Genomic DNA, 13,952 nt, shown 5'->3' on the forward strand with positions numbered 1-13,952 from the left:
ACCTTTAGAAGTGCTATTGACCAATATAGTGAACTTGTTCCTGTTCTCGATCACCGAAGGTCTGAGAGGAATAGGAGACCTCCCACTCGTTTTGTCTCCTTTGATTCTTTTTCACCCCGATATAGGGCTTGTCTTAGTGCCATTCATTCTTATTTTGAACCAAGAAACTTTGAAGAAGCAAAGAAATGTATAGAATGGCAAGAAGCTATGCAAAATGAACTTAATGCTCTTAAAAGGGCTGAAACTTGGGATTTTCAAACTCTACCTGTAGGAAAGAAAACTATAGGTTGTCGATGGGTTTTTAAGGTTAAAACTAAGAGTGACGGATCCCTTGAAAGGTATAAGGCTCGCTTAGTTGCAAAAGGGTATGGGCAAGAGTATGGGATTGATTATGAAGAAACTTTTGCTCATGTAGCCCGAATGGTTACAGTTAGATGTCTTATCACTATTGCATCTATTAAAAATTGGAATATCTTTCAAATGGATGTAAAAAATGCCTTTTTAAATGGTGATCTTAATGAAGAAGTGTATATGGATGCTCCACCTGGCATGGAGATCCCTAAAGATAAAGTCTTTCGTCTTCGAAAGGCCCTTTATGGTTTGAAACAGGCCCCCAAAGCCTGGTATGACAGATTTACCAGTATAATGCTGGAAAATGGCTTTTCCTCATGTTATACTGACACTGTTTTATTTACTAGAAAATCTAAGGCAGGGATTATAATATTATTACTATATGTTGATGACATGTTAATTACAAGTGATGATGTTCAAGGAGTCAAGGGTATTAAGTCCGTCTTGACTTCAAAATTTGAGATGTCAGACTTGGGTTTTCTGACATATTTTCTTGGAATTGAGGTTGCCTATTCGCAACATGGTTATTTTTTATCTCAGTCTAAGCTTGCTTGTGAGATTATTGACAGATCAGGAATTTCTGATGACAAAGTATGTGAAACTCCTGAAGTTGTGGGAGCCAAAATGAAGATTGATGACGGTGTTCCTCTACTCTATCCTACTCCTTACAGACAGTTGGTAGGTTCTTTAATATATCTCAGCATTACTCGACCTGATTTGTCACATGTTATACACATCGCCAGCCAGTTTCAGCATGCTCCTACAACCGTTCATATGAGTGTTGTGCTTCACATCATCAGATATTTGAAGGGAACGGTGAATAAGGGAGTATTCTTATCCTCTTCTTCTGAATTAAAATTGCTTGCTTATACTGACTCAGATTGGGGAGGTGACTCTAGTAACCGTCACTCCACCACTGGTTTTTGTATTTTCTTAGGAGAATCTTTGATCTCGTGGCGATGTAAAAAGCAACAGAAGGTCTCCTTATCATCCACGGAAGCCGAATACAGAGCCATGGCATCTACCACCATGGAAATAGTATGGATTCGACGTCTTTTGGAAGATATGGGAGTAGTTGTCAAAGAACCAACAAAGCTTTGCTGTGACAATAAAAGTGCAATCTACATTGCCAAGAACCACACATTTCACGAGCGAACAAAGCATATAGAGATGGATTGCCATTATGTCAGGGAAGAATACTTGAAGAAGGTCATTGATCTACCATACGTGACGTCTGAGTATCAACTTGCAGACTTCTTCACAAAAGCTCTTTGTTCGCCTAGATTTCATTTCCTTCTTGACAAACTTGCGGTTATCACACCGTAAGTTTGAGGGGGGTGTTAAAATGTATACTCAAGGATATTATTGTAAGTATAAATATATATACTTATATACATAGAGATGCGTATACATATGTTATATGTATACGTATCTCTATATATAAGTATATATATTTATACATTTTTCTCCTTTTTTACCCAAAAAGGGTATTTTAGTCTTTTTACATTTTGCGCATATTCCATTTGGAATATGCTGTAATTTTTCCTTTAATTTTTAAATTTCTTTTATTTTTTATTTTTTTATTTTTTATTTTTTATTTTTCCTTTTTGTTTTTTTCAAAAAGGTGCATTGGGGGTCTCCCCAATAGAGTCGTTGGGGAGCCCCCAACGGTCACAATTGTGACCGTTGGGAGCTCCCCAATGACTCCTTTGGGGAGCCCCCTTGCACCCCTCCTTTCTTGTATAAATAGGGGTGTTCCCCCTTGTTGTAACCTAAGCTTGAGAGTCTCAAGCATTTGCTTTTATATAGTGAAGTACATGCATTATTGCATGTTTATTATTTATACGCTTTTTGCGTATTTTGTTCAAGTGTTGTGAGAGTGCTTTCGTGCACTTCTTTTATAAAGTTTTTATGCTTGTTTATGTATTGTCTCTTCGTAGACAATTTCACAATTAGTATCATTTAGCTTCATGGGTATGATGGTGATCTTATCATTGTCATCCATCTTTTACAAGAGTAAGAGAAAAATAGATAAGAGAAGAGAGAAAAAAAAAAGAGTAGACAAGAGAATAAGAGAGGGGATAGAGAAATAGAGAGAGGATACAAAACCATTTTTTTTAGCACAAGTGCTTCTTTCTTCAAACAAATCTTCTTGAGCCAAGAACAAGGTGATGAAACACCTTTTGCAAATGAGACACAGAAATTGAGGCAGAAGCACTTCAAGATCTAAGGTTTCCGTAGCTCTGATACCATGAAATGAAATTGTGGTCTTCCACAAATGCACAAACAAGTGTCTATTGGAGACACTATAAGCATGACCCTTGAAAGGGTATAAATGGAACACTTGAAAAATAAATAATATTTTATTCAAGCACAGAAATGCTTAAGAAGCATTTAATTACATTATTGAGGGAGAACACCTCTATTTATACAAAATGGAAGAAGAGGAGGAGAGCTCATTTTGAGCCTTCCTTAGAGTCGTTGGACCCTTGTCCAATGGCTCTAAATATAGCTGTTAGACAAGGGTCCAACGACTATATTGTAGTCAAGTTCCAACAAGGAACTTGACTAATCAATATATCTAGTTCAAATTGAACTAGATATTTAAGAAATAAAAAATAAAGGAAAAGAAAATTAATAAAGAGAAAAATATATATATAATAATAATAATATAATATTATTATTATATATATGTCACTTTATTTTTAACACACACTTCAAAAATGTCTGAATCGTAATTTTCCAGTTTTGGATTTTAAAGACCTCTTGAGGGTCGGCTTCCTCATTTGTGTAAAATTCATTATAGAGGTATCCACACACCCTAGGACTCGTGAAAGCGATTTGGGGGCCGATCTGTGCACAAGGGAGAGGGCTTTTGCGGTTTGTTCAAGTAAGAGTGCATTTCTACCAATTTTTTACTCAAGTGGGTTAAGGTAAAAAAAACTCTATTTTTTACTTCTTATTGAGCTTTTTTTAAGGAAGATAAATGATCAGTCATGACAATGGGGCACTCGAATAATGAGTGAAAACCGATTGAAAATCGAGTGCAACTATTATCATAATGTTTTTCATGTGGTATCTCTCTGCTGAAGCATCATTTAGCCGAAACACATCTAAATGTTGCGGCTTGCACATCAAAGAATGTGTCGGATGTCGTAAAATGGTAATACCAGCAATTACTTACTAGTTTGAGAGAAAAAAGACAAGAAAAAGAGACAAGGTTGAAATGGGCCATGCGCAGTCCTAAGAGGATAAAGATGAGTTCCCTACTTTTGATCCTACAGTCTCTAGCATAGCATCAGAAGTAAGAAGTTTTGCAGCGAAGGGAAAGGTGTGGTTGGTGCTAGTAGTAGTAGTGTTGTGGGCACAAAAAGAAAAGGAGAAAGAGGAGTATGAGGAGTTTTTCGAGAGGAGGCAAAGCTAGAGGCTCTATTAGGAGTTTTTCCCTTCCTAGGATTGCCCCTGGAGCGCAACCCAACGTTCATACTGCTATGACTCCTCGACATTTAGTTGAGCAGGCGAATGTCGCGGTTGAGAGATGGTTCCATGATGCCTGCATTCCTTTCAATGTGTCAAATTCTTTTCATTTTCAAGTCATGGCAGATGCCATAACCAGTATCAGGCCTGGATATAAATGTGGAAAGACACAGATGATGAAGAACCCACGTACATTAGAGTTGATGTGAATGTTGAAGGAGGAGAAAAAAAAGAAGATGATGATGATGATGATTGATGGTATATTTTTAAAAAACTTGGTTATTGTTTTATGTGTTATTTTTAAAAAAACTTGGTTATGATGTCTTATGCAACTCATAGATACATAAATGTTTCATATGTGATTTTATGGTTGTATTTTGTGAAATTCAACATTGTTTCATGTGTTTTGATTTTTTTATAATTTTTGCTAATTTTTCCTGATTTTTCATGATTTTTTGAAAATTTTTATTAAAAAATTATGATTTTTTACAATACGATACATATTTTATTTTGGACCCGAATGATACGGGTAACGATACGATACTTACAACCTTGGTTGATACACAATATCTACTACCATTCAAGGACAAAAGTGGAGGTAGGCCCCACACATCATAACATAAAAACTCAAAAGGCTTAGATCTTCTAGAATCACTACAAGGAAAAGACACCCCATGATGCTTGGCCATTTAGCACACCACTCTATGACACAAAATTGTCTTCAGGTAACACAACGTTAAGTTTAGACAATGACACGTCCTAGCCTATTGTACCACAACTGGATATCCTCCAAAGCAAGTACCAGGATCGGCTCCCTAACTAAGACCATTGCTTCAGGTTCCTCCAAAACTTACATCCCTTTTCTCTCTTTACTAAGCCCAAAGATCCTGACCATCTTCAGGTCCTATAAAGGACACACATTTGGAAAAAAAAAGTTGATGGAACAATACGAACTCTTGGTTAAGGCACTAACAGATAATAAATTTACAGAAAAGCTAGGAACATGAAGGCCAAAGGATAATGAAAATTGAGGTAGTTTTACATTCTCTTTTTGAAGCATTTAGGTAAATGATCCATCAGCAGTTTTGACAGGATTATTAGTACAAGAAGATACATAATCTGTGAAAATGTCCTTCCTTCCTACCATAGAGGCTCCCGAATCAATAGCCCAAGTCCTAGAATGGGAATGAAACAACACACAATTACCTGCTGTAGTGTGGGAGTGGTGAGTCATAGTAGGAAGAGAGGATGAACCCAACTTCTCTTCAACCTTTAACTCTTCACTCTTCTTCCTTAGACTATTGAAAGCTTTACTTTCTTTTTTCTCTTGTTGCTCTTCTAAACTAGAGGTATAACAAACCTTGTTCCTTGCAAATTATGTATCCCTACTATCTTAATACTGCTCCTTGGTATTTTGAGTTTTTTCACAATGCAACCACTTTAGTTTATGTTTTTCATCTCCTCCACCAAATCCTCAACTTGTCCACAAAAAAGAAATCTTCTCCCACAACCTCTATCAGCATATAACATGGGTGTATATGTTCCGCCTACCAAAGATCTCTATACACTTCACACCCATGTCCTAACATCCACCTGTTTTCCTCTCTAGCAAAAGAGTATAAATAGTCCCCAGAGATAGCAACTCCTCCTCATCAAGAATATTTACCTTCACAGCTTCATATTTAGGGGCTACTCCCCATAACAAGTCAAACACTTTTCTTCTCTCATTAGCTTCAGTCCACTTCTTCCCACATGTTGGACAATTAATTTTTTGTGAAATAGAACTCCCATAGCCTCCTTAATTCAGCTAATATTCGCTTATAGTTATGTTTCTTTGGTGACACATTAATTTTACCAAGAATATCATATTCTTCTTCTTCGATTATGCCTCCACAACAGCATCCCACACTTCTTTTGGTGTCTAAAAATAAATAAAGGTTCTAGAAATTGTAGAGAGCATAAATTAAAGCAACCACGACATGACCAATGCATTGTCTTTTATCCAACTGGGATGTTGGGGATCTTTCCCATCCGGCTTGACACTTGCTCGAGAGATATGTTCACATTTTCCTCTTGCCAAAACAACCAATTCAATCAACCTAGTCCACTCAATGTAATTTTGACCGTCAAACTTCACATTTGTCATCTGAAAACTTTTCATGCTTCCATAACTTGATGTATTTCCACCAATGTACCCTTCATTTTGTTCATTCGTACTTGCACCCAACTCTTTATTTGGGTCACCCGATATGCTCTATACTTATCTCCTCCACTTTATATTACTAAAACTTCTATCTTAGGCACCAAGATGCCCACTATAGCCAAAATAAACCCTTAACACTGAGTTTTTCAACTTCTGCCCTGCTGAGAATCACTCGAGCGATAGTGATTCACTCACACCTCTATTCTATGCCATGTTGGTTTTGTCAACAGCCATAAACAGCCCAAATGCTTTCGTTAATCCTTCCCTTTCTGAGAAACTGTGCCCCTCTCAACTTATCTACCACTTAGCAGATAAGCCAAATACAAATCAAGCCTTACATGGCTCTGGTAGGCCTCAGTCACGTTAAGAAACTCAAAGTTTCACAGATGGCTGGTGGTAAGGAAAAACATTTAAAAATTCATAGAGAAGTCAAATCTGGTCAAAATCACCTGGTTCTTTGGATGTAAATCCTCTAAATTAGTTTTCCAGTAGATGCATATAATGCTGGATTCAAAACTACTCTCTATCTCCTAGGCATCACGACCCTAGCTGACATCATCTTGCAGTTGCCCTTCTTCATATCCATCTTCCCAGACCCATGTCTAGCTCTTACAACATGTTACATCATTAAAATCTTATCTTGAAGGATTGGTTAAGAAACAACAAGAGAAAATTGGAGCGGGTGGGTGAAGATGGAGTGCACGCGATGTGAGTGGATGCAGAAGGGAAATGGAAAGAGACATTAGGATAAACATGGGATGTATTAGGGCAAAAGAGAATTCATTTTGTTTTGGGCTGGACACGACATTATAAGGAGTACAAAGTTCCACAACAAAAATGCCCCTAACAAGTAATCACTATTTACAGCCTTACAAAAAAAGGGTAAATGACAAAAATACCCATGCAAAATTTAAACAAAGTAAAAAGGCTTCCCTAACATATCCCTTCAACATTTATAACCATTTTGTGTTCTTAATGTATTTTCAATGGAGTACCACATGATCCCAGTTTTAACTAGGAGAATATATATTCTTAATGTATTTTCAATGGAGTACCACATGATCCCAGTTTTAACTAGGAGAATATATATTCACAACGATAAACAAATCATTCATCCAGAATGCTTATTTCCTTCAAAAGAGCTCAACAACATCCCTAACGCTTAAAATGGTTTTCTATAAAATATATATCCTTTTGTTTCCATTCTTTAAAGGTAGCCCAACATGGTTGGTCACAAGTGCATACTTTCTTTTTCGCTTCCATTCTTTAAAGGTAGTCCAACATGGCTGGCCACAAACAGTACCCAATATAAAAGATAGTGACATTACCCAACCAATTCATCAATTTGTCAAGTCACAAAAGATCATATCTAATAGGTGCTACTGTATGCTCAACATCCCCAGACAATTACGACAAATGAATTAGAAAATCAATTGCATATAAAGGCACTGAACTCAAGAAGAAATTATACAACAACAACTACGCCTTCATCCCAAAACATCAAGAAGAAATTATAGTGGCCAGAAAATTGTTACTTTGCACAACTATATAACATGCCTTTAGCCACATAGCACACAATAATGCTGAATCAGCGTAATAAATACTGGCATTTTTCTCAAAAGAATGTAGAAAAATTTGTGATATTTTATCCAGCCGATAAAATCATAAATGCAGAAATTATTTTTTCAGAATTTTTATTTTTTCCTTTGTAAAAATAATCTTTTTCTATTTTCCAATTAATTTTATTAGTGATATTTTTGCCCATAAAACCTAGGAAAAAAATCCAATCTCTCATGAGACAAGGGTTAGCAAGATTTTCCCGTTTTAAGCTTTTGTCACTATGCACTCAAGAACTTAGAAACAGATAGCAATAGTGACCTCAGTGTTTGCGATATGTGATGACTTCAGTACAACTACATATGGGGAGATCGCTAGGGAATTCCATATGATGTTGTTTCTTGAACTACACATGCAAATTAGAGGAAAATAAGCAATATCTCAGTAGTCTGACATAAGATTTATATACAATCTAACTGATAGCAACTCATACATAAGCAATAACCTAAATAATCTGGATTGAGAAAAGCTTGTACTCCCAAGGAATGTTGCAGCAAAAAAATATAAAGAAGGGGAAAAGGAAAACACATCCATAGGAAAAAAGAATACTCACCTTTATGCTAGGATTTTTGGTTTTCAGATAACGACCAACACCAGTAATAGTACCACCAGTCCCAATCCCAGCAACAAATATATCAACCCTGCCTCGTGTATCCACCCAGATTTCAGGACCAGTCGTCTCATAGTGAATCTGAATTATTGCATATAACTTGATATAAAGTTATCATTTAGATTTTTAAAAGGCAAGCCATCATTCATAGTTTTAAAAGGCCAGCAACAAAACTTTGTCAAGAAACAGAAAAACACTCAACTATAAATTCACCTTTGGGTTTGCAGGGTTATCAAACTGCTGAAGCATGTAAGCATTAGGAGTACTAGTCAAAATTTCTTCTGCTTTTTGAACTGCTCCCTTCATACCTTTAGCAGCATCAGTGAGAACCAGCTCTGCACCAAAAGCTTTCAAAAGCACCCGTCTTTCCAAACTCATTGATGATGGCATTGTTAAGATTAGTTTATATCCCTTTGCTGCAGCAATAAATGCAAGACCGATGCCTGTGTTTCCACTAGTTGGCTCCACTAAGATGCTCTGAAGAGAGGATTGAAGAAGACAGTGAACTGTCATTTCCAACACACAATATGGTGCTGTGAATCATACAACAATCAGTTTGATGGGAATCTTGAATAGGATTGATGTTCTTTGTTTTTTTGTTTGGCTTTTCAGGGTGAAGCAATGTTTAAAAAAAACAGAAAATGAAAGAAATCAGCTATAGAATAAGACAGTTAGGGCAGTGGCAAGAATTCCAAAAAAAAAATGTCAGCATGCTGTAAAAATGAATTTATTTTAAATACTTTAAAAAAAACAATCAGTAAAAAACAAAATAAGAAACCAATGAGCCAAAATGGATATATTTTCATAATAGAGTTTTTAGATCGCTACAGGAGAGTTTACAGACCCAAAAGCATGGCAGCCAAAAGACATAGGTTACCACAATTTATAAACGAAGAGAGATGTCATAGAATTGTTATGCCCTGGGCTTCCCTTGTGTGAGGATCTCCAGTGTATTGAAAAAGGTCAAAAAATGAGAACAAACAGATGTAGAATGTCATAGAAATATTATGTCCTGGGTATCCCCTACGTGAGGATCTCCAGTGCATTGAAAAAGGTGAAAAAATGAGAACAACCAGATGTAGGACCGTAGAAGCTAAGATCGCATCAGCTGCTACAGCTAACTTAAGAAGAAGCACAAGAAAAAAGGGAAAAAGTGCAGCTAAAATGGCAGTGAACATCACCATTCCCGGTGTTATCTCTCCCCTTCGTTCAGCATCAGCTATCATACTATAGCCTATCCTGAGAAGATAACAATGTTGGTTGATAGGAGAACGGGAAAAACAGACAATGTCATTCTGGAGTTGTCTGATATTCAAGAAAAGAACCAAGATAAATTAAACCTCTTACCTGTCCTTCACACTACAGCAAGGTTCCATGATTTCAAGCTTGGCAGCAATATTTGCAACAGATCCCTTGACAATGTTGTTCAAATATACCATTGGCGTCTTCCCTATTAACTGTTACACACATAGCATGTAATGAGAGATGAAACTTTTCCCACTTTCCCATTGCATGTTCACACACACACACATACATACACATGCTTACGCGGACATATTGAAGTCTTGCCTATTAGCTATTACAACAAACCGTATCAAGAGAGACACTAAACTTTTCCTTCTTTCCATTTGGTGAATGTGTTTATGTACAGCACGAATGCACAAAGGCAGATCCCCAACCTCATCTAAATTTTCAACATGGAACCATCTAAATTTCCAACATGGAAACATAATTTTTCTAAATTCTTATATCGAAATCGTTCTGTGACGTATCTAAACTGTCTACGACCGTGAGCCAAGGAAAAGGTATCAGAAAAGCTCCTTATTATTTCCAAGGAATCATTGATGATGATACTGCTAATCTCATCTCAACAGTAGCAACCATGTTAGTGTGAAGCAATAAGCAATTTCAAAGAAAGCAAAACATCGCTTAACACTGAGTTTGTTGTAGAACCAAAGCTTCTGAATTACTATTCCAACCAACCAACAAAAGCCGTTCTTGATACCCAAATCATAAAAACCAAAAATAACGATACACAATTGAAAATATCAAAAACTACCATAAGGAAATGAGAGAGAAAATATTAAGAGGTATCATGAAAGTATTCGTTTTCAATTAAAAAAGGAAAAGAAAAGGAGAAAAAATAAACTTTAGGAGACACCTGCGTGACATCTTCGGCGATATTGAGACCCTCTATTTCCGTCTGGTGTTGCTTCGTAGTAACAGCCTTGCACACCACGCCTGGCACCGCAACCATGCTCCTGCTCTTCGTCCCACTGGCTCTCCTCGAACCAATGGTTCCGCTGAAAACCAGATTCACTTGAGCACAGCTCCTTCTTAGGTTGGGATAAGACGTCAATGGAGTCGAAAGGGAAGCCATCTTCTGGAGCCACACGCCAGAGACACCACCGGCACAGAGAGAGACCTCTTTTTTAAGTCTTTGGAAAATGCGAGGACCTTTGTTATGTGACTAGTACCATAGACAATGGATTGGAAATGACCCTCCTGACCGAGTAACGGCGTTCTTGTGTTCACTATAAGGGAATTATGCAGGCGTTATTTTGGCACAATCTGAGTCGATGCGACCTACTTCGTGTGTGGTTATGATTAGATGGGTATTTATCCGAACATGTGATGAGGATGCTGAAGAACTAACGTGCCCATGCTTCCACAGAAGAGAGACGCAAAGCTAGGGTGGGTTGCCCCCCTAACGGAGAGGGTTGTGTATGTTCGCCCCCGATGATTCACTGAATCCCACGTCTGTGTTCGGGTACAAGCATATGGGGCTCGTATTCCCGTGTATGTTGACATAACTTTGCATCGGACTCTGGTGTTGTTGCAAAGACTTAAGTACCTTTTATTGCTATTCTTCTCATAAAATGATGGTTTGAGAAAATGACAAAAATGCTTTTCATTCAAAAAAGAAAAAACAAATAGTTCAAAAAAAGGACAAACATGTCCTCCATCCAGAAAGTCGAGGATGATGTTGACTCTTCAAAGTCTTCTTCTTTTTCTGTTCAAAAAAAGGACAAACATGTTTTCTTCTTCTTTCTCCGTAAAACACTGTAAAACCCTTTCTCTCTCTAGAGAAGAAATCAAGGGAAACAAAAAGTTCTTCCTGGAGAAGGCCATGAACATCAACCCTCTCACTCTCTCTCCCTTCTCTCTCTACTTCTGTGCACATCCAACAGACGATCCTACATTGCTGCATCGTCATCTTCTTCTTCTTCCTTCTTCGTAAAACACTGTAAAACCCTCTCTCTCTGTAGAGAGGTAAAGGGTTCCTCCTGGAGAAGGCCATGAACACCAACCCTCTCACTCTCTCTCCCTTCTCTCTCTACTTATGTGCCTGATTTAGAGTTTTTGCCCTTACAGGAGGGGGGTCCGGGGGCTCCCCCCTGGCGTGGATCCCGCTGCGCGGTCAGTGGGCGGGGGTCCAGGGGGAGCCGCCCCTGGCGGGGGGCTCGGGGGGCAGCGCCCTCCGGACCAAAATTTTTTTGGGCCTTCCAACAATGATTTGTAGTATTATCGGGCTTTCCTACAACAATTTGTAGCATTTGTAGTGTCTTCCGTAAATCGCGAAACGCTATAGCGATTTGTAGTGTCTTCCGCAAATCGCTATAGCGATTCGCAAATCGCTATAGCGATTTGTAGTGTCTTCCGCAAATCGCTATAGCGATTTGTAGTGTCTTCCACAAATCGCTATAGCGATTTGTAGTGTCTTCCGCAAATTAGGACCAACTTGTCAGAGTCATATCTCCCTAACCGGAGGTCATATTCCAAATCCGTAAAAAGTGGTGTCTTTGTTATTGAGTCTAGTTTATTTCTGTAAATTTTCAGCAATTTCTATTGTCATTTCATTCCCCATTTTAACTTCAACGATACATTACAACCACAATCATCAAAAGAAAGATTGCCCAAGCTAAGAGTCACCGTTCTCGCCCTCCTCCTCGACAGCAACCCAGTCGGTGCAGTTGCGTTGAGGATGGCCAGCAGAAGCTCCACCACGTCGTCTTCTTCTCCCTAGCGAGGAGGTCTCAGCGGAGCCGTCGTTCCGGTGACGGGTGTTCATCTCGTTCCGGTGACGGGTGTTCTACGAAATGTAAATCCCCCCTTCTGTAAGGGCAAAAGGCCATGAACACGCTGGGAGGAGCCCTCAGACCCCCCTTCTGTAAGGGTAAAAGCTCTGAATCAGACTCCATAACTCTTCAAGTTGAATGATGCTACCCACACTGGGAGGAGCTCTCAGACCCCCCTTTCTGTAAGGGTAAAAACTCTAAATCAGACTCCACAACTCTTCAAGTTGAATGATGCTACCCACGCTGGGAGGAGCCCCCAGACCCTCCTCCTGTAAGGGTAAAAACTTTGAATCAGGCTCCACAACAGTAAATGTGCAGGTCAGTCGGTGCTTGATGGAGCAATGTATGATCTTCTAATGGATGTGCACAGAAGCAGAAATAGAAGGGAAAGAGAGAGAGTGAGAGTTGAATGATGCTACCCACGCTGGGATGAGCCCCCAAACCCTCCTTCTGTAAGGGTAAAAACTTTGAATCAGGCTCCACAACAGTCAATGTGCAGGTCAGTCGGTGCTTGATGGAGAAATGTATGATCTTCTAATGGATGTGCACAGAAGCAGAAATAGAAGGGAGAGAGAGAGAGAGAGAGTAAGAGGGTTGATGTTCATGGCCTCCTCCAGGGAAGATTTCTTTCTCGGATAATCCTGCAGTGCAGAGACTGGGTCTTAAATAATCATCTTTGGGGCACTTAAGTCTTTACAACCACTCCTTTTCAAGAACCGTCATTTTTTTTTGCACCAATGGAGGAGAGGGTACTTAAGTCTTTGCAATCGCATCAAACTCCAACGCTAATTAATGCTGACAAACATGGGGATACGAGATGCACATGCTTACATACGTGGTGCTCTTTGGGACCCCCGTTCATGAGATGTAGCTAACTGCCCTGTTCGGGGGGGGAACATATAACCTGCTTTGCCCCTAACGCGAGTAGGAAATTAGGAATGCACACCTAACCCAGCCCGTTTGGCTCGGGCTAACCCGTTTTGTAAATGAGCCGAGCTTGAGCCATTGTCTGAAGCTCGGACGAGATAACGAGCTGAACTTGAACAACCTGTCGAGCTCGATAAGGCTAGACAGGCTCGATAAGGCTCAGCTCATTTGGTAACGGGTATTTCGGACCAGACCCGTCCTGTCCTGCTTTCACCCTTTTGAATGTTGAACTAGGGTTAGGCTTTTCTCTTCCCCCCCTTTCAGCACAATTGTTCTCTATCTTCCTCTCTCGCTCCCGGCTGACCTCCTCGCCTCTCTCCAATGGCCGATGCGATGAAGTGCAAGCTGCAGCTGCTCAAGCTGGAGCGGATCAAGGACTACCTCCTCATGGAGGAAAAGTTTGTCACCAGCCTGGAGCGCTTCAAGCCCCATGAGGGAAAGAACGAGGAGAACCGGTCAAAGGTCTATGACCTCCGCAGCAGTGGCGTAGCTAGGATTCATGTGAGGGGGAGGGGGGCAAACAGGGGTGTAGCAAAAAAAAAATTTTGTTTGATAGTCGGGGGTTCAGGGGCAGCGCCCCCTAAAAAATTTTTTTTGAGATAAAAAAAATGGCTCTAATTATTAATAAAAATCTATTTCAAAATTTTTTTTTGAGATAAAAAAATGGCTCTAATTATTAATAAAAACT

The 13,952-nt window shown here is 39.1% G+C and overlaps 1 protein-coding gene across 1 annotated transcript in view; it reads right to left on the reverse strand.

The window, feature by feature from the left end:
• Window positions 1-10,930, reverse strand: part of LOC149838999 (cysteine synthase-like) — a 51,589-nt gene extending 40,659 nt beyond the window's left edge. Inside the window, exons 1-5 of the mRNA XM_090002196.1 lie at window positions 10,420-10,930; window positions 9,606-9,715; window positions 9,440-9,497; window positions 8,472-8,735; window positions 8,202-8,339 (exon numbers count right to left, since the gene is read on the reverse strand). Coding sequence (XP_089858322.1) covers window positions 8,202-8,339; window positions 8,472-8,735; window positions 9,440-9,497; window positions 9,606-9,715; window positions 10,420-10,638 — 789 coding nt within the window. The 5' untranslated portion in view covers window positions 10,639-10,930. The remainder of the gene's footprint in view (window positions 1-8,201; window positions 8,340-8,471; window positions 8,736-9,439; window positions 9,498-9,605; window positions 9,716-10,419) is intronic.
• Window positions 10,931-13,952: the final 3,022 nt, after the last annotated feature.

This window comes from Nuphar pumila, chromosome 4, assembly GCF_984573655.1.
Source record: "Nuphar pumila chromosome 4, dmNupPumi1.hap1.1, whole genome shotgun sequence".
Lineage (NCBI taxonomy): Eukaryota > Viridiplantae > Streptophyta > Magnoliopsida > Nymphaeales > Nymphaeaceae > Nuphar > Nuphar pumila.